Genomic DNA, 21,209 nt, shown 5'->3' with positions numbered 1-21,209 from the left:
GAGACTAGCTAGCCTGAACTACACGTGATTTCACCTTTGCAACGATTGAATTCTCTTTTAGCTGTTTTCCTGGATATGGAAGTAATTATCAAATTGAAATGAACTTCCCAGGGCTACCTTAAAGGAAAAAAGAACTGTGAAGGTCAAGGAATAACTAATGAGCTTCATAAAGGTTAAACTGCTTGGACTGTTAACTCTTGATCCCATCAGCAACAATTTGAATAGATAGTGCGGAAATGTCTAAGATAAAGAGTGCCACGACAAGTAAAATCTCCGGGGGTGCAACAGTCCGAGGTATAAACCATTCGACGGATGCTGTATCGCGTACGAAAAACGTTCGCCAACACGGTTCCAAAAATTTTCACCGCAGCAGAGACGTAAACATGCGAAACGTATAAGTGTGATAACTTCAATACTGCAAAATTAATAGAAAAATATCGTATGAATTTTCATAGTAAAAAAATTCCTCTGTTCTTTTTCTAGCAAATGCAAATTCTATTGCGAATCCTGTATTCACTCCTTGCAATGACAGTTTCTCCAGGGACTTCAAAACGATGACATTTTGAAGCCAAAATGTGACTCACGCGCTGATTTGGGAATCAGACAAGTGTTTAAATATCTAATGACTGTACGCTGACATTCATGAAGGGTAACAATGGCTCCGCATAAGCAATTACCCTGGGTGTCTGGGAATACTGCGAAAGATTTAAGGTCCACATCGAGTTTATGGTAAACCCATGGGTGGCCATCATGACGTGACCTACTGGGTACAGCCCTCAGCTTGGTATGTCGTCAAGTGAACGGCTCGTTCTCTAAATCCTTCGGTTACCAGTTTCGAGCTACACAAATTTCGTCCAACGACGAAGGCACCCGAGGAAAGGGACGCAAGACTCACTCCGAATTTGTTAACTTCAATCACCAATGGCTGAGCACGGTATGAGCTCTCGCATCTTTCTTAACTTAAGCTAAATGACCGGGATTGAAAAGTCCCAAATTCACCTTTGAAAATTCAACATAACATTACGATCATCAACGCGAGAATCAGAGATCTCGGGAAGTAAAATGCTTCGCTCCTTTCCCCCCGAAATTGAAGCAGAAATGAATCGTCACAAATTAGCGTCTCAGAGTTAAGTACATATTAAGACAATTGTGGATAGTCTACCCATCAAGGCAGGCATACGTTTAGACCAATGGTCAATCTAATAGCTCTCCTAAAAGCCTCAACTCCTCGACTAGCTAGCATTGGGTGTGCATTAGTGCCGCGAAGAGAAATTGGCGTTTGAAAGATGTTCCCTTACTCCATCTATTGATGTTGACGACGGAAGCAGCCTCCCGGCCCACTCATCAGCGACGCCAACCACCTTCCGTCCTCACCGGCCAATCATCGCAGGAGGGGGCAGCCGCGGATCGCGCGGGGGGTGGGGAGCGAAGGGGGGGGGGGCAGGCGGCCCCGGATGACCCGCTGCCGTATAAAATGTCGGCGCGGCGTCGGCGGCCACAGTGCAACGACCCGTGAGCCGTGAGCACTCGCAACCATGGTGGAGGCGCAGAGCCGCGTGCTTCGCCTCGTGCTTCTTCTCCTGCCGGCCCTGCTCGCACCGCCGGCCCTGTGCATGCCCGAGGGCGACGCACCCGCGTCGTACGCCGGAGCGCAGCTGCTGCGCGTCAACGCGTCCACGCCCGACCACAAGGACACCCTCAAGCGGCTCGAAGAATCCGGAGGTACGACTCCCTCACGGCATCCCTTTCCCTGCACACCATTTTCTTCTTCATCTTCAGGCATTTCGCTCATCCATTCCATACGCTCTCCTCCTTTGAACCAATCCGTTTACTGGCCCACTCTGTGGCACTTAGGAGAACGAGGGTATGCGTTGTTAATTTAACCAGAGTCTAATCTCGGCGTTAGCTGACACTTTCCAAAGACTGCCCGACACTTGCTTGACCGCTGTTTGGAGAGTACTTCAAGTGGAACACTCCTTCCACCAGATAGACGCCGTGGTCCCCTTGGGGCTTACGTTAAGAGCAGGCTGATTCCAACGCTGGGTTTCCCCCCACCCTTCCTTCCTAACCCTTTCCAAAGTTTCAAATGACATCTCGGTCGCCTCCTCTAAATATCTACCTCCCTAAAGAGCATGGCCAAGGGGATTGAATTTCATTCGAGTACTGCACTGCCGAAGAATGTTTATAATGATAAATACAGAATCTTTCATATTTCGTTTCTCCTGTCCCGGCGGCTAGGAGTCAGCGAGCGAGTGACCAACCCTGGGAAGTCTCTGTGAGATCGAAAAATGTAGCAAGGTAATGAATAGATGAAGCACACAAGGGGGCAAGAATTTTTAGCAGCCACGAATACGAAATATATCTACAAAGTGCAGCCGCCGCAATTAAATGGGGAAAAGGCTAAAATTAGGTCGATTTTTTTTAGATCCAGCCAAAAAAGTGAGGGATTACATATTACCCTCACAAAATTCTCGTGACTAATTTCTTATTTGATGTGATTTTTTCTTCATGATCTTAGTACTTGCTGGAATTAGGGAGCGTACAAAATCATGCACTTGATACATTTAAGTTTTGTTTGATTCTATTTACTGCGAGTAGAAAAAAAATCATTAATAAGAGATCAAAATAACTGCCCAGAATTAGGGAGTCAACGGCATTTCCGTAGATGACTAATTGTGTGAATACTTTTAATTTTTGTGGGAATATACGGTTGGAATCTGAGTTTTTCCCGGCGTATGCTCTGCAGGAATATTTCTCGGGTTTCCCACCGGGTGTCGTATCGGGTTGTAGTTCCCAACGTTTCCATGACTAAGTCCGTCATCGTCATCAGGGGTTAATGACGATGACGATGACGGACTTAGTCATGGAAACGTTGGGAACTACAACCCGATACGACACCCGGTGGGAAACCCGAGAAATATTCCTGCATATACGGTTGGCTTGGCCCCATAATTTGGGAAATCATTTTTTGGAATCCTTTTGCAATATATGCCGGTGTGTTCTGTTTCATTTTATTAATTCTAGTTTGCAAAATGTCTTAATTTAAAAACGGTTGACTCCGGTTATAGGTACTTCGTGGAAATTTTCTGTCATGACAATGAAATACGATTTATTTCATCTTTATATCCTGATTTGTTTTGTTCTCCTTTTCATATGGTACAAATCATTGCAAAAGGAATTTCTCTCTCAGGGATGAATCAGACCGGCGAAGTCTTACAATCACATGCATGTTTTTCGCTCTCATTGGATGATTTTATGCCCTTAAGATGACGTCATTTTATTGAAAATTCGAACTTACCTTCAACGAGTTCTTGCGAAAATATTTTCTACCAAGAACGATGAAAATATCTGTAAAATTGAATAATAGGTAATTTTTTGAGTAAAAAACTCTAAACTTCTATCGTTTAACATGATAAATGATCGGGGTAAACTGAGTCCACAAATTGCAGAGCCAAAAATTCGGCACCTTCTGCATTCTAAAGCAGGGATCGGCACCTTGATCATAGGCGTAATCAAAAGTTTCAACTCGTCCTCCTCACACCGAGAATTTTGATATAACTTAGCAGATTATGTACGTGATGTTACTTGGCATTTTTACTGGCTGGGAAGACTCTATGAGTGCAAAAATCGGGGACATTGTCCTTCTGTTCGACTGGGTTTAAAATACGCGCCAGTCCAAACCTATCCCAAATGATTCCCATAGAAAATTGCTTATCTTGATACTGAAACATGAATACAAGGATTTAATTGAAGCCCCATCATAATCATGATTAATTTTTGGTTTCCCTGCAGCATTCTTCTGTGGCTTTCACGAATAACAATGACAGTGGTCGGTAGGTCAGACAGGAAATAAGGTTTGAGACTGAGAAGGCTATCGAACGGCTCATTTTATTCATATATGAAAATTGGAATATCGGTGGAAGGAAATTGATTCTGTGTCACAACTTAGCTGCAAGACATTTAAAAGACAGTCTTTAAGCTAATAATTATAATCTATATAGCATTCATGAAATGAGATCCTAGTTAAACTGCACGCATTCACGAGCCCTAAAAAATGAAGACATTCTTCGTCCTTACAGTTTTTGCGATTGTTTTCTATTCAAGAAGTAATTTCTTATTCTCGGACATAAATTTTTGCGCCTTATGAAGGATAGAATAACCAAGGCACCCTTCCATATAGATAAAATAAGGAAACTCCAATAGTAAGGTACGCTGGGCATACACTTGGCTATCATACCCTTAAAAGAAATGAGTGCAGCATCCTTTGTTTAATTTGAGCTTCCACTTTTGTCGAAGCGATCAGATGTCCGACGGTAATAGTGAGAGTAAAAAAGAGGGTAAAATCTGCGTGGGTGTGTGTGGCGCAGATAGCAGCAAATATATGATTGGAACGCTGTTTGCGCCACGCTCATTGTAACAGCTTATGGGATCAAGGGAACTTAGACGTAGTATTAACCCTTCAAAAATTTCATTCACTTTATGGCAGATAACATCTTGGTTAGGAATACTCATGTGCAAACAGGATTTAGCTCCATTTCACATGTTTACACTTGATTTAGATGAGATGTGGAACGGGCTAAGAAACAGCAAAATGCGACTTTGATGCTAACATTCCTGACTCGATGAGGACTAAAACTACCCATGACCCACGAACCCCTCAGAAACAATATGCATTGAGATCTAGAGTGACTTGTCGATGCCCTAAGCTATATCTTTCCCGATTTTATTTATTTATTTATGTCACACCAAAAACAGCACTAAGGCCTTTACATTGGGCTTATAAACAAAATAAATTATATAAATATAATAATGAACATGTAAGAAATTAATATCATAAGTAACAATCATTTTCATCTTATACAACAGATACAAAAGGTCAGTGTCAGAAAGATAGACTTTTCACTTGGTTATTAAAATTAGAGCGGGAGGCGAAGATGTCAAGAGAGGAAGAAGTATTGAAGACTGAATTGAAAATAGAAGGTAGGCGGGAAAAGAGGGATCGTTGAGATATTGCCAGACGGAAGTTGGGCTGGTGTAGAAGTTCAGTATTGCGGGTTTTGCGAGCAGGAATGCGAAGTGAAAAGAAGGATAGGATATCACTGGATCTGAAGGACCCATTTAAGATGCGGTAAAGAAATTTGATGTCTAATGTCAATCTGCGGTGGTTGGGGTGTAATAATCCAAGTGAAAGAAGTATTTCGGCACGTGAAGAGAATCTGAGGTGAGGTATGCGGTGTCGAACTATTGCTAAGAAGGAATTGAGTGGACGGTTGATTAATTTTAGTGTGGTGGGAGAAGCAGTTGACCAAATGGGGGAGCAATATTCGAGGATGGGTTGCACACATCCAATGAATACTGATTTTAAGGCACTCGGTTCGGATATCTCGCTCATGCGATATAGGGTCCCAACCACTGCCATAGCCTTGTTAACAACGGTTTTTATATGTTCGTAAAAGGTTAACTTTTGGTCAAAAGTGACGCCTAAATCGGAGTGAGATAAGACAGAGGGAATGGGTTGATTATTTAGTGTGTAAGTGGAGGTGATAGTGCTCTTCTTCAGCGAGTAAGACATCGCAGTAGATTTTCCAGGATTCACACACAACTGCCATTTATTGCACCATTTCTCTAGCGATTGAAGAGCAGTTTGTAAAAACAGGGAATCAGCCGCGGTGTTAACCCTTTTAAGATTGTTACTATACTAGGGATAGACTGCTTGAGCCATTGGGAATGGATATCTTTCAGAGCGACAAGGAGAGCAACATACTAGAACTCCACCATTTCCAGGACTGGCAGAAACAACAAATTATGAGAGATATTTTTCCGAACGTATGGGCATGGGAATCAGTTTCCCCCCGAACAATAAAGGCTTTGTTAAATTCTAGGCGGAACTTCATTAGGGCGGAGATTCGTTAGATTTCCTTTTTGTTTGTCAGAGACTGGTGTCTAATCACCCCCTGGAATAGGCCCATTAAAGCGCCATGCGGGGCAGCGTATTGGTGTAGATACTTCAGTTTTGGTATTACTCTTGAGTTCATGAGACAATATCAGAGACTAACTTCGATTAAAAGCTTTTTGTGCCCTGGTACGGTGAGGGTGCATAATGAACTATTATTTCTGATCAGTGGCGGTGTGGGTTGATTGGGGGTCGACCTCTGTGGCGGCGTGGTAAAGACCTCGCCCACTAAACCGAAGGTCGCGGGTTCGCGATTCCCTGGGCATTTTCGATAGTCCATCATTATCGATTATGAGCATCCTCTGATGTAAAGGCCTTAAGGTTGGTGTTTTTGTGGAGGCGAAGATAAATAAAAAATTGCATGATAAAGTTTTAGCGACAATTGTGGGCATGGATTTCCTCTTCAAACAGGAAGAAAAAAATTAATCTCTTAGTAGTTTCATCGTCAAACCTGGCATTCATGAAATTGTTGTATTCTACTTAATCGAGTAACCCCACCAAATTTGAACTATTTATCGCTGGAAACTACCAGTTAGCTCAACTTTGGAGAGATGAATGTTGAGGGAAAGAGAGGCCAGCAACCTGGATTCGGCTTCACGCCCTCCCGATGCGAGATTTGACGGGCAAAACGTGGTCGGCTGATCCGTATATTTGTGAGCCGCAGTGTGTGACAATCGGCCAAATGCTTGCACGTTACCGCGATGGAGGAGTGCCGTTATTTGGTCGCGCCAATCCGTCCCCCCCCTCGCGGCGCCGGAATAGCGACTCCAGCCAGCCTCACCTTGAACTCTCTCCCAAACGAAACAAGCATAACGAGGGCAATCCAACGCCTCCTCGCCAAAAATGAGCCTTCACCAATTGGTTCAAGAGCGTGCCCACCGCAGCCAATCACGATTGACCTCTCTTTCGCCTCCAGAATTTTAAAATTTCCCCGCATACGAGGGTTTGATACACATTGTAATTTAAGAAATAACGCTATTATTGTACGATAAATTGAATTGGTCATAAAAATGATTCCATTGCATCAAAATGCGATGGTGAGGCTTCAAACTGCCGGCCATCTACTTGAACGATCGATTTCTTCGACTCTTCCGTCTAAAATACGCATCCAGAAGGAGATCCTATCATTCCTGCGCGTATCCAACCGGCGCGCCGCGGCGCGTTTTTTACACCATAAGTATTAAAGATCTCCTCTAATAGTTGCGATGTAGAAAAAATGTTTTTTATGCTACGGTTAAAGGTAAGATTTTCAGCAAAACTATAAGTGACCCTTTATTTGCCTTTGTTATAATATTTTCGTCAATTAAAAACATTCCACGCAGTGGGAAAATTTTGCGCTGTCAAAAATTAGGCTCTGGTGTGTGAGGAGTCTAATGCCAAATGCAAAACTGTTTTCCCGTAATCACAGCCCAGGGTCCGAAGGGCGGAATATGTTAACCAATGGATATAAGATCCTCCAAAAAGTAGTTTTTTGTGGAACTACTTACAGTAGCCTTTGACATCCTTCTTCATAAGCAAATTTCCCAACTCTTGAGGGAAAAATGTTTTATCTTACCCACCGTGAAAAGTCTCTTGTAAAAAAGTACGCATTGAAGCATACCAAACAATTAATATGGACTAAAGTACTACTACCAATCATGGGTTATAAAGACGTCGGCAGTCCATAAGCATGAGAGAGAATCTGGAGAAACAGTTTCAAAAGCACAGGCAACCAGGGGCGCAGCTAGGAATTAAGGCTCGGGGGGATTCAGGTGCAACTAATACTGGGGTGTATGGGGGTATGGAATACCCACCAGGATAAGCGGTAGGTGCGAGATTAATAAATTGCGGAATTTTAAAATAAATGGTTCAAAATAGTGAGTTTTACGGCTTTCTGAGGGATATTTTATTGATCTTTACACTATTATATTGGTAATATCAATCTAATTAAGTAAAATGGATTACACATAAAATTTCTCTGAGCTCTCGGGGGGTTTATCCCCCAAAACCCCCCTCGCTGCGCCACTGCAGGCAGCAAACTGGAGAAGCAGTTTCACTCTAGCACAGGCGTCAATCGGCCTTGGCCCCGCCTTAGCTTGACGTCCACAGCAACCCAGAGGATGGTAACGGGTCATTACTAAGGACACCGGGAACTGTCCTCATTGGCCACCAGGTGTGGGCAAACGTGACGAGGTATTTTGGCATGAACATGACGAACGCTACCAGCTAGAGCTCTCACTTCAGTCGGATTCATACTCTTTGAATTTCTTTCTGCATTCATTGCCGGATTTATTTTGAGAATTCTTTATTTTGACGCATTCCTTTCTTCTTTATTTCCCTCTTCACCCAAATTTGGCCAACTCAAATTAATCCAAATTTTTGTGAAGCAGAGCCAGGTTCACGTTAACACTTAACCTCATAACATCCTAAATTTTCTTACATCCCATTAGTGACTTATCTTGAGCAAAGATTTATATGAGGTTGCCTGATCGATGTCTGAGCAAACATGTGTGACTACAATTGAATTTCCCAAACATTCCCAGCCCTCCACAATTAGCAGCCTAAATTTGCCCCCGAAAATCAAGATGCTCAACTACAGGTAAAAATATAAATCATGATAGTTATTATAACTTTGCGCTACTAAGAAAGATGTAGGTGGTGATAATGGCTGAATCGGAGAATCTGGGAACTGCGTTTCTTTCCATGTATTCTCTGAAAAATTTCCCAGCATAAGACGTCAATAATGGAAATGATATATCAGCTTGAATATTCGAAATTTTATGCAACACGATTGCTGATAGTTTAAGCACATATTTCGGAATTCTGACATCCAGAACTGAAACTATGCAACATGTGTCGTGTTCTAGTCTTCAATATTCAGTTCGATGCAACGTAAAACTTTACAATAAAAGAATTTGGCGTCAAAGTCTTGTGTAAGATATTCTGGTCGATGCAATATAAAAATTTACAATAAAAGAATTCGGCGTAAAAGTCTTGTGTAAGACACAACAAGGAAGTGACGAACCATCCATGAATAAAGTAAACACAAAATTTCACTCTGATGGAATATCAATGGATTCTGCTTGCCTGGCATTATTCCCAAGTAGAGGGGAGCCAAGGTCATTCACCCATGAGATTGACAACCGGGGAACATAAACACGTAGAAACGGGGTCAGTAACCTTGCCATTTCCAAATAAACTGCCTCGGCCTACACCTGAGAAAATGTATGACTTTGACGAATACCCAACGCTTTCAGTCACCGCTACTTGAATAAAAAAACACGCGCATTATTTGAGGGAACTCGCAAGTGAAAGTTGCATACCTACCATTAAACTCTCTATTTATTGTTAAGATTTTGGAGGCAATTACTTTGTTTTTTTTTGGAGTGTTTAGTACCCTCATTTCATAAATATATATTGTTTTTTCTAATAACTTTCCATCATTCTTATATATTTAAAAATTTAAAAAAATACTATTCAAAATTTTGTAATACCTATAATCGCTCCTGTCCTTACTTTTCGCGAAGTAGAACAAAGAACCTTATAGATGAGCCTCTGTAAAGTCTTATACCACGGATCGTTTACGAAATGCCGGCCTCGGTGGCGGCGAGGTATAGTCCTCGCCTGTCAAATAGGGGGTCTAAAGTTCGAGTCCCGCCTGGGTAAGTTACCCATGTCCAGGGCATGGTTTTATGTGCACGTTAAACTGTGAAAATGTTAATACCCCTGATGTAACAGACCTTTGATAGCTATTTAGAATGGTATGGAAATAAATAAATTAAAAATATGTAAGGTCCCGGTGCTGCAATAGGTGTATACAGACATGAATTTCGGAGAATAATTCCCCTACCCTCCCTTCAAACATCAAGACAGTGACTGTCTGACAGCATCGGTGAAGGCAGCTTAAAATGTTGACTGCTCTCGTGTTAACATGGAGTTATTTACATTTTAGCCTGCCGTCTATTTAAGACACTCCGTATAGTTTCTTTCATTTTCATTCTTTATTTTTATGAGTGTAACTATTTATGCTATGTATTATTTTTAACTTTGTTCTTATTTATTTTTTCAGCTGTAGAACTATGGTCAGGAATTGTCAGCCACAAGAAGACGGTTGATGTACTGGTAAAACCTGATAAAGAACAAGAAGTGAAGCAGAAACTGAGGAAAGTTAGAGCTGAGTATGCCATCGTCATTAACAATCTCCAAGATGCCATACAAAATGAAAACCCAGTTATATCAGAAGAAGAAATGCTACTTTTGGAGGGAAGAAAAGGTCAGAGAATATTTAAAAGTATTAATGAGATATGAACTTCGTTGACACTGATCGAATATTCATCTGAAGATATCAAAAATGAAGTTTTATTTTATTATCTTTGCAAATAATAATTTCAATTTAATTTCTATGACTAATCTACTTCCACACCTGGTACGAGATAAATAGGTTCATTTCGACTCGATTTTGACAGTATTTGGTCACTTTTTCTACAGAAATAATGCATGGAATAGTAATCTCTTTCCGCAAAAGAAATGGCTGTTAAAGGTCACGAAGCATCGTGACAGACCACGCAGCGATTATAAAACCGCGTCCCTGTGGACCACCATTATGATATGAAAAACTTTAACACACACAATTATTACCTTGCATTCATCTGGTCAACAAGATATCCAGTTTGGTTTAAAATTCTGTAGTACATACTACCCAATGGCACATACTTGGAATACTTTCTGTAAAAAATCCTCATTCTGACAATCGAAGGTTAGAGTGGAAAGTTGCGCCTTATTTCATTCTAATTATTCAGTTGAAACTCGCCATTTTGATGTTTCCAATTTCAGCTGTTAGAGTAAGTAACGTAAAGGATGTTAAATATTAAAAAGATGCCAGTTATTTCGCATTAAGCATATTATCCCACCGTCAGCTATAAAATACTATATGGATGATTATATCAGCACCGCAGCACCTAAAGAATCAAGCACCTTAAGTGGCTGCCAGTGATCTTTATATGGTAATAAATAAAACTGTAAGGAGTACTTAAGATTGGAATTATGTATTTTCTTTGCTTTCAGCTAAATATGTTTCGAGGAAAGTTGAGGTGTTCAAATCTATTTGGCATTGCTGCAGGGTCATTGCTGGTGAGAGTTGTCAATAGGTGATTAATCAGCTGTCTTGTGCTACGTGTTATTAAACTAACAGCACCCTGTTTTGCTCTGAAATGCATAAATATGTCAATAATCATTTGAAACGTTTTGTGACTGCTTGAGCTATGTGTTTTCTGTCCCAGTGTTGTAACCTGAGTAAATTTCAACTCTGAAAAATATGAATATTTTAGGGTTCAATGAGCAGCCAATATTACAAAGTGAGAAGTGAGCAAGATAAATCCGTCCCTTAAAATTTCTGATTGTTGATACAGAAGAACTTAAGTGATAATTAATACCTAGAAAGGTTTTTTAATGTGATATAATCATAAAAACTCAATTTTACCCATGGCGTATGACATGCTTGCACGCCTCATCATTTTATTTTGTTTTCGGCACCTCGTGGTAAAACTTTATCGAAGCTTAATTATTCATAGGGTATTATAAACAATAAATTGTGCATTAAAGCTAAGATACCATTTATTTTAATTTTTCCAAAATTTATTGAAGGGGAAAAATTTTATTTCAATTTATCATAGCAACCGGTTTTTTATATATTCATTTATTATCTTGCATTCATGTAGCATCACTGCTACCTTTATTGCTGCTGCTATATAGTCAACTAGTGTTCGAAGCAAAAATGATTAGAAGTTAGTTCCAATTATTTTCAAGATCACAGGTTCAATCAAAGCTGGCTTGGTGTTATTATCCAGTTTAATGACTTTTTATTCTTTTTGGTATTAACATTCTCATCAAACATGTGCAACTAACTTTTTAGTGAAAGCCATTCAGTTACAAATTACCTCAGTTCTTGAAACTACCTATTATGTTTTTTGGAAATAAAAATGTTCGCATGACTGCATTAACGTTGTAATGTGAATTTAACAGCAATGGAAAATATCTCCGAATCTCAATTTTGCGTCATTCATTTTCCAATATTTCTACTAACTTACAGTGCATATAGAAACCTGGATAAATTGTATCTTTTTTAAAACCAAATGAATGGATTCTTGGCCTAAAATTCTTTCAGCACAAACTTCAGCATTAAACTGGCTTGAAATTATCCATTTTCATGGGAGAGGACTTCAAAGCACATCTGATTAAAACATTTTCCCCAACTTAACATTTCCAATAGATATACATTTCACTGCCGATTCCAGTCAACCTTAATTAATTACATATTATCCCTCTTATTGTAATAATATGTAATAATATAAAAAATGATATGGTATATAAAATTATCCTAGCTAAAGAGACCTTCAAAAACTACTTTAACCATTAATTTCCTGCATAAAATAAGTAATAATTAATTGATTTCTATGTTGTTGCCTGCTGATTGGCTTTTTTCGCCCAAAATGTTTCAACCTATTGTATTCTTTTGCTCATTACATTTCTCATTTTGCAGGCCACCGAATGACTTGGCACAGCTACCACCGTATTTCAGATTTGCACGGCTACTTAGATTTTCTCGCTCAGACTTATCCACAGCTGTGCAGTGTGATAACCATAGGCAATTCTGTCGAGGGCCGCCCGCTCAAAGTTCTGAAAATATCGCCGCCTGGCAGCACGGGGCAAAAAGCGATATGGATTGACGGAGGTACGTCACTTCCTTCACGTTATTTTCCTTTCGTTACGCTCAATGCTTGCTTAAAAATTCATCAGAAAAGAGCAGAGAATGTATAATTATCAACACATAAGCTTTATCATAAATTCATTCGCTAAAATTAATGCTAAAATTGGGGATAGAGGGGACCCAATTTCCAGGCAACGTGGTACCTCGTGGTAGCGTTGTTTGTGAGTGACCTATCATTCCTATCCACTCCGCCCAAACTTTATGACCTTGTTTGCCACTTATGTACCATGCTTTTGTGTTTGGTGCAAGCTTATGTATCGGTACCTGTCTTATGCACAACCCTTTCCTTCAACACTCCTTGTTCCCAACACAAAAATTTCTTTCCCGCACTCCAACTGAGGCATCTCTGCGCGTTGCTCGCCCTTGACAATGAAATCCTTGGGTGGGTGCGTGTTCCACAAGAAGTGAGAATCAATACTAAAGAAGTGCTTTTCTTCCCTCATTGCATAGTTACGTTAATCAATATGTCTATACTAAACCATTAATCAATGAATTTTAAAGCATTACAGAAATGTAGCTTTACAGCTTAGGAATCGAGACAATTACTATTTACGTTCTCTTGCTGTGCAGGGATTCATGCCCGCGAGTGGATTTCACCCGCATCAGTGTCGTTCGCTTTGAAAGAGCTCGTGGAGAACTTCGAGGCGCACTTCCATGGCCAAGAGTCTACCCTCGGCTCGATGGACTGGTATTTCCTGCCCATTGCCAATCCCGATGGCTACGAGCACACGCACTCCAGGGACCGACTGTGGCGCAAGAATCGCCTCGACGCGCACAAAGGCTCGTGCGCGGGCACCGACCTCAACCGCAACTTCGGCTACCGGTGGGGGGGTCAGGGGTCCAGCCGCGACCCCTGCCGAGAGATCTACGCCGGCCGGAGTGCCTTCTCCGAGCCCGAATCAGCCGCCATCTCAAACTTCGTCAAGTCCAAAGCATCCATCATGAAGGTGGGCCATCGGTCTTTGGGTTGACGCGTCGCAGCCATCTTGCCTTGGGTTTCCCTCTCTTCATATCCACAGAACGTCGTTTCATATCTGCAAGAATTCTGACTCTCCTCCCTCTTTCAGTCTTCACTTGCCATTCAATTGTCTATTATGAAAACTTTATTCTCCCTAATAATGTGTCACATGCAGTTCGACCTCTCATTTTTTCGTTTCCCTCGGAGTACTTGTTCTTCTTCCGCAATCCTCGTTTGCACTTCCTAATTGTAGCTATCTTTGCTTTCGATCTTCTCAATTCGGTGCCATCAAGAAGATTTCCGAGCCTTTCACTTCAATTTCCTTCAAATTTCAGAGAATAGATTCGTAAACGATATTTTTACCTCATAAAGACAGAAAAATTCCGAGAGCTCTAGGTGAAATTTCTCCTGCGGTCTATCGGTACTGTAAAATACTTCATAATTTTTGCATTCATAGTTTTCCATCCATCGCTGGATATAACAATTGCACTGCAGTCATGGAAACCTACATTCGCTGATACATATATTTTGGACGTATTCTTTGGATTCATGAGAAAAGACCGACCTGAGTGACATAGCATATTGAAATTCAGCGGCTGGCGGCGCGTTAAACGAAAGTATTGTAAAGTATGAGGAATTTACCGCAGGCAATTTCGCATAACGTATGATACACGAATAAAAATCAAGTAATACCACGGTTATCATGGTTTATTACTTCAATAATGCCTTCTATGGTTTTTACAAAAGGCAATAAGTACCAATAAGGATATATGAAAATAATCATGACGACATCACAGGACAGGACACAATTTGTGAGGCTGGGTGAATGAGAAAGCTTTAGTGCATAGCAAAGCAGTAGCCATGATTATATTTTATTCTAATGAATCTCACAATTTAACTACAAGTGGTAGAATTACCCGTGTATCTGATATGAGAAGATCCATAACGATCCTCTGTCACAACAAGCTGAATAACAACCGTTTTCGCAAGAGTTTGCAGATATTCTCTTGCATCTTAATGAAAATGTTTACTTCACTCACCTTCAAAGCTCAGAGGATAGGTTTGTAAATAACATCCATCTAAAGTGGACAGGTTCCGATGTAAAATTCCGCCCATTATATTCATAGCACTAATTTATGTCAATGAGTATATATTAAATAAATAGTTAATAAAAGCCAGCACGTACCAATGAGGATGTATGGGAATAATCATGACGTCATCACAGGATAAACAATTTGCGAGGTCGAGTGATGATTATTATTTTTAACGTGAAAGATTCAGTACTCAGTCCCATCTTCATGCGCTTAGGAAAATGATCACTTCACTCTTCAAAGTTCAGAGAAGACGATGATTAGCTCATACATATCTGTATTATCTTGCGGAGAATTTTCAGTGAAAATAACCTTGCTTTGAATTTCAGGCATACGTCACCTTCCATAGCTACGGGCAGTACATATTATACCCTTGGGGGTATGATCGCAAGGTTCCGCCAGACTACCGGGATTTGAACCGAGTGGGGCAAAAGATGGCTCAAGCCATCAGGGCGGTCGGAGGGAGCTCGTACACAGTTGGCTCATCGGCGACCACCTTGTACCCCGCCTCAGGTAACTTCATCCACTCATAATCTTGGGTCATTGTCTTTGCTTCCTTATCAATGTGAGCAACATGAGTCGCGTATTCAAACTGAAACAATCCTCAAACATTCTAGATTCTCGCTCCTCATGATTATGCTTCTCTTTCAGGAGGATCTGACGACTGGGCTAAAGGATCGGCGAAAATAAAATACACGTACACAGTGGAGCTGAGGGACACTGGGCGGTACGGATTCATCCTGCCAGCCGAATACATCACGCCAACAGGAAAAGAAGCGTTGGCAGCCATCAAAGTTGTCGCCGAGGCAGCGTCCCAAGAGCCCTAGTACTCCAATGCAAATTCAATGAACCAACCCCACCTTCTCATGCTTGTAGAACTTAAGTTTTGCATGCGTTTCCCAAGCACCCCACAAAAATGATCATAAAACCAGCAAAGAACTCAAGCAAATGAATGGGAGGTCCTTAAATAAATGTTTCCCTCGAAGTCTTCGTGACTTAGCTGTAGAAAGACGTGTGCATTGGCAATGTTTTCTAGCTAATCGCGCATCTTTAGTGGCTTCTACAGCACCTCAGATCACTCCTTGTTAAATTTTCATTGTCAAGTTCTATCATTAACGGCGCTGTTTATACGTATGATTTTTTTTCAAATGATCATCCTATGGGTCTCCAGGAGTGAGTGAATCTTTGTCATGAATTCCACATCGTAGCAAATGAAGGTTTACGCGAATTTTGTGCACTTCTACCTTCATTATAAATTTTGTAGTTTTCTGTTTTTTTATGCTGGTACGTGTGCATGTAATTTATTCAATCCTTAATTTATGACTAAACTCAAAGAAATTGGTATTAAAAGAATGGAATTTGAAGTTCAAGTTATTTTTTACTTAAATTTTCATCTGGCAATGGGAAACATCCTTGTAAAAAGGTGGTTCGCTCACCGAAATGCATTGTGGTAAAGATTAATACTGCGTACACTAGCACAAGCTATAGTAGCAATGGGAATTATTTCATGCCTCAAAGAGGAGCCTACAACCAATCAATTAACTGACATACATGGCTTCACTTTAAATGAGCACATTCTCGGTTGAGAAAACCATACATTTATGTCATAAGGCAGATTTTTTGGCAGTCTTCCGATTAACTAGGAGGTATAATTAGCCCTTCCCGAACACATCTGTGCTGCTGACAGGTAAGATTTTTTTGTTGCCCAGGATTTGCGAGAATATGGTAAATAAGCGCTACCACTTGAAACTAGAGGAGAGTGGAGCAGCCAATAAAACTGACAGCTTACACATCAATTACAAAATTTTAGGAACAAAACACTGGAAATGCGGAATTTTAATTATTCGGCAAAAATCCTACTCTCAATTTTTCACTGCCACAAATTTTACGAATTAATAAAATTCGACGAAATATTGAGATCAAGGCTATTTCGTCAGATTATTACTGTCCCATATCATGCAAGAAATTTATTTTGCTAGTAAGAGACTCTACAGTACCATAAAATGCCACCAGATTCATATTTCTATGATGACATCTAAAGAACTCAAGATCTAGAACGCTCATGGAAGAACTATAAGGACCTAAAGCTTGGTAGAATGTTCACGAAATTGCTTTCTAAGGACCTGTGGTGGTTAAACCATTGATATATGAATGATTTAGGCCTACAAAAATTCCGTTTCGGTAGTCTTATTTAATGAAACCGACACACATCAGACCCCTTCGTTCTCGCTAATTCATTACCCTGGCATAAATTAACCAATAATAAAATTTTGTTGCTATTCATTACAACAAAACTGCACCTGATGAGGATCGTGGAAAATAAAAAGATAACAGCAAGTTGTGTTCCGTTCATTTTTAGTAGATATTCTTTATCAGGATTCTTGCAAACCCACTTCCCAATCTGCTTCGCTTCCTGTCCCTACCCACGCCTTTTCCCACAATTTAGAATTTGATGATTGCTTTCACATAGGAATACTTGCCTCTCTCCCACCCTCCGCCTCACCGCTAGAATTGAAAACTCTTGAGCAGTCTTCCATTTGGCTATACCAAGCTTTCAACCCGCCCGGTCTTAACAGGGCCCACTGATCTCTATAGCCTTCTCCTCTTTCCCATCCCCCATTCCCCACCCTCTCCCTTCCCCTATCTTATCCTAATCCCCTCAGCCTTTGGACATCCTCTGTCCTCCTCCTCAGTCTCTCATTGTCTCCTTCCCTAGCGCACTAGGCGATAATATATGTATGTGGCCGATCGAGGAGAACGGACAAAAATGACACTTAGAAAAACACAGAAACACAAAAAGAGGGACACTCACAAAAAATTTCGCAGACGTTTCAGCGGGTTGACCCGCTATCTTCGGTGCCGAAGGTGAACTGCTGCAGGCAGGGGAAACTCCTCCAGTAGCCCTCCTTGGTGAAGTAGTGGGGATGGAAGAAGGGGAAGGGGAGAGGGGGGAAGGGAGGGTAGGGCATGCTTTGACTCTTAATGGGCAATGTTTAGCCCGGGTGTTTCAAACGCCTTTTCAACCCAGATGTAGGCCATCTCCCTCGTTCTCACCTCGATGATAGTTGCCCTCTCTGGCAGAACTTCAATGAAAGTAAGGGAAAAACATTAGTCGAAGGAACTGTTGTGTGAGGCAGTGTGAATGGGGATGGGTTCATGAAAGGGGGGAGTTTTGCAGGAGTGCCTATGGTTATTTATTCGGATGGATATGGGTGTGGTACATTCTCCTATGTAGTACGAGGGGCAAAAATTACAAAATAGCCGGTAGACAACGTTGAAGGAAGTACAAGACGGTGTGGAGGAGGATCTATTGATGACAGGTGAAGTGGTGGAGCGTAGCAGGGGGCAGCACTTGCAACGGGGGCGGTTGCATGGAGTCAGGGAGGAAAGTGGGGGGAGTGTGTGCCGTAGGAGGGGGCGGGTTGATTTTAAAATAATACCTAAGTTAGGTGCTCTTCTGTAGGCAATGGAGGGGCAGGATGGAAGAAGAGCAGCTGTGGTTTTGTTTTTGCTGATGATAGGGTACAGATCTTTTAATATTTTTTAAATTTTTTGAGTGCCCGGGAGGAATGTGGTGGTGAGATTAAGTTTGCTAGTTTGTTCTTTTTTGGTGCGTAGGGTGTACTGTTCGGAGGGAGAGAGTATTTTCTTTTCAAGCAGGGGTTCTGGATACTCTCGTTTGAGGAGAGCATGGTGGAGGTTCTGTGTGGCTCTTTGAAGAGATGGTGAATTGTTGCAATTGCGATGGGCACGGACTGAGAGGGAGTAGGGGATTGCGTGTTTGGTGTGAGGTGGATGGCAACTGGTGTAGTGTAGGTATTGTTCATGGTTGGTGGGTTTTTTGTGGATGGAGGTGCTGAAGGTATTGTTTTCAAGGCGGATGTTTACGTCAAGGAAGGTAAGGGAGGAAGCAGAAATTGATGAAGTGAAAGAAACGGATGAGGTGGAGTAGAGGGATGCAATGAATGTGTCTAGCGAATCACGCCCATGGGCCCATAGTAATAAATGTCGTCGATGAATCGGACCCACAGGAGAGGCTTGAGGGTTTGGGAATTTAAAAAAGAGCTTTCCAGGTGACCCATGTAGAGGTTTGCGTAGGCTGGGGCCATTCTGGTTCCCATCGGGACTCAGAAGACTTCATTTGTCCGTCTGTTCAGGAAGCAATGAAGGCTGCTGAGACTCTCTCCCGGTTCTTTCGCTTCAGGGGAACGACTGCTTCAACACTCAGCGCGCTTCAAGACGTATGTTGCACAACGGAGAGAATTTATATTTCTGAAAATACCGTTCAAAAGAAGACCATAGATTTTTTTCGACAGTAAATTAAGATTTTTATTAGGCTATAAAATATTTAATTGTGAATATCATTTTTTTATTAACGTTTTTTATTACACATATTCCAATGTACGAGTAGATTTCAATAAACAGTGCTATATATAGCAGAACATTTGCGTATTTACTTTGTCCTTTCACTCATATTTACGGCTGCTTTTTTTATAACGTCACTCGGATATGTATATGTTACTTTTGAAGGACACCACAGGTGATATAAATATAGATAAATGCCATTATAGGCCACAAAAAACATAGACACAAATAAAAGAGAACTCACACGTTAATTTCAAATTTTCGACCCCTTTGGGTCTTCGTCGGGAAGGAGACAATGAGAGACTGAGGAGGAGGACAGAGGATGCCCAAAGGCTGAGGGGATTAGGACAAGATAGGGGTGGGGAGAGGGTGGGGAATGGGGGATGGGAAAGAGGAGAAGGCTATAGAGATCAATGGGCCCTGTTAAGACCGGGCGGGTTGAAAGCTTGGTATAGCCAAATGGAAGACTGCTCAAGAGTTTTCAATTCTAGCGGTGAGGCGGAGGGTGGGAGAGAGGCAAGTATTCCTATGTGAAAGCAATCATCAAATTCTAAATTGTGGGAAAAGGCGTGGGTAGGGACAGGAAGCGAAGCAGATTGGGAAGTGGGTTTGCAAGAAGCTCGATGGTTGTTAATCCGTAGGTTGAGTGAGGTGGTGGTTAAACCAATGTAAAAGGCGGGGCAGGAATTGCATAAAAGGATATAAATGACATTACTAGTTGTACAGGTGGGCGTCGGAGTGGAAGGAAGCGGAAAAGTAAGAAATTTGTTAGGAAGTGACTGGGTAATGAGGATAGCACACGCTTTGCACCGGGGTCGTTGGCAAGGGTGGTGAACCTTGAAAGTGGTTTAGTCGTTTTGAGAATGGAAGATAGATTTGGCGGCCGACGGAAGGATAAGGATGGACAGCTAGAGAAGATTTTTCCAGTAGTGACGTTGTTAGAAAGAATCGGAAAAAGGCTTTTGATGATTCTGTTCAAAGCCTGCACGCCCGGGAAGTATGTGGTGGAAAGGGAGAGATATGTGGGTTGTTTCTTGGTATTAATTTTGGGTTTGTAAGTATTGTGTAGGATTTTCTTACGTAGAAGGTTCTCAGGATATCCTCTACGAAGAAGGGAGTGGTGAAGATTATTAAGAAAAATGTCTAAGGATTCGGGATTATTGCAAATTCTGTGGCCTCTTACTGAGAGAGAGTAAGGAAGGGATTGTTTAGTATGTGAGGGGTGACAGCTGTTGAAGTGAAGATATTGTTGTTTGTTAGTAGGTTTAATGTGGACTGAAGTGATGAAACTTTTATTTTCTAGGGAAATGGTAACGTCGAGAAATGTTATTCGGGAGGGGGAGTGGTTAGAATTAAAGGATAGTTCGGAGAATTCATTGAGTGCTGAAATGAAAGAGCTCAGTGAGTCTTCTCCATGAGGCCAGAGAAGGAAAATATCATATATATAGCGAAGCCAAAGTGAGGGTTGAAGTGGGTAGGATGATAGGAAGGATTCTTCAAGGAGACCAAGAAATAAATTTGCGTATGAAGGGCTGAATCTGCTTCCCATGGCGCAACCTTTGATCTGCAGATAATGTTTATCGTTGAAGGAGAAGGCGTTTTTAGTGAGGATTAGGTGAGAGAGATCGACTAAAAAGTCAGTGCTGGGTATCTGAGGTGTAGGTCGATTGTCAAGAAAGTGTCGAAGGGAGGCAATGCCTTCTACATGAGGTATAGAAGTGTATAATGAGGTCACGTCGATGGTGACCATAATGATGTCTTTATCAACCGGGAGAGAGGTAGAATGGAGGCGATTGAGAAAATCGTACGTATCTTTAATGTAGGAAGAAAGTGAGTGTACAAGAGGCTGAAGATAATAGTCAACAAAGGAAGATATTCTTTCTGTGGGAGAATTTAAAGAGGAGACGATTGGGCGACCAGGATTGTTGGCCTTGTGAATTTTCGGTAGAATGTAGAAGTTCGCGGATGGGGTGGAGATAATAAGGAAATGTCACCACTGGAAAGGCCTTCTTAGAAAAACGAAAAATAAAATAAAAGTAGGGAACTTACGGGGAAAGGTTGTTTCTACAAATTTTCGATGGGACGCAGCCCATCTTT

General features: G+C 41.3%; 1 protein-coding gene across 1 annotated transcript; it reads left to right on the top strand.

Annotated features, from left to right (window-relative positions):
* The first annotated feature begins 1,485 nt into the window (after positions 1–1,485).
* Positions 1,486–16,111, top strand: LOC124170884 (carboxypeptidase B-like). Its single transcript, XM_046549911.1, has 6 exons — positions 1,486–1,722; positions 10,002–10,205; positions 12,471–12,662; positions 13,269–13,645; positions 15,077–15,260; positions 15,399–16,111. The coding sequence occupies exons 1-6, from the start codon at positions 1,536–1,538 to the stop codon at positions 15,572–15,574; spliced, it is 1,320 nt and encodes a 439-aa protein (XP_046405867.1). The 5' UTR covers positions 1,486–1,535; the 3' UTR covers positions 15,575–16,111.
* Positions 16,112–21,209: the final 5,098 nt, after the last annotated feature.

The sequence above is a fragment of the Ischnura elegans genome, chromosome X, assembly GCF_921293095.1.
Source record: "Ischnura elegans chromosome X, ioIscEleg1.1, whole genome shotgun sequence".
NCBI lineage: Eukaryota > Metazoa > Arthropoda > Insecta > Odonata > Coenagrionidae > Ischnura > Ischnura elegans.
The sequence above is the reverse complement of the archived record's forward strand: the minus strand, read 5'-3'. Positions and strand labels throughout refer to the sequence as shown.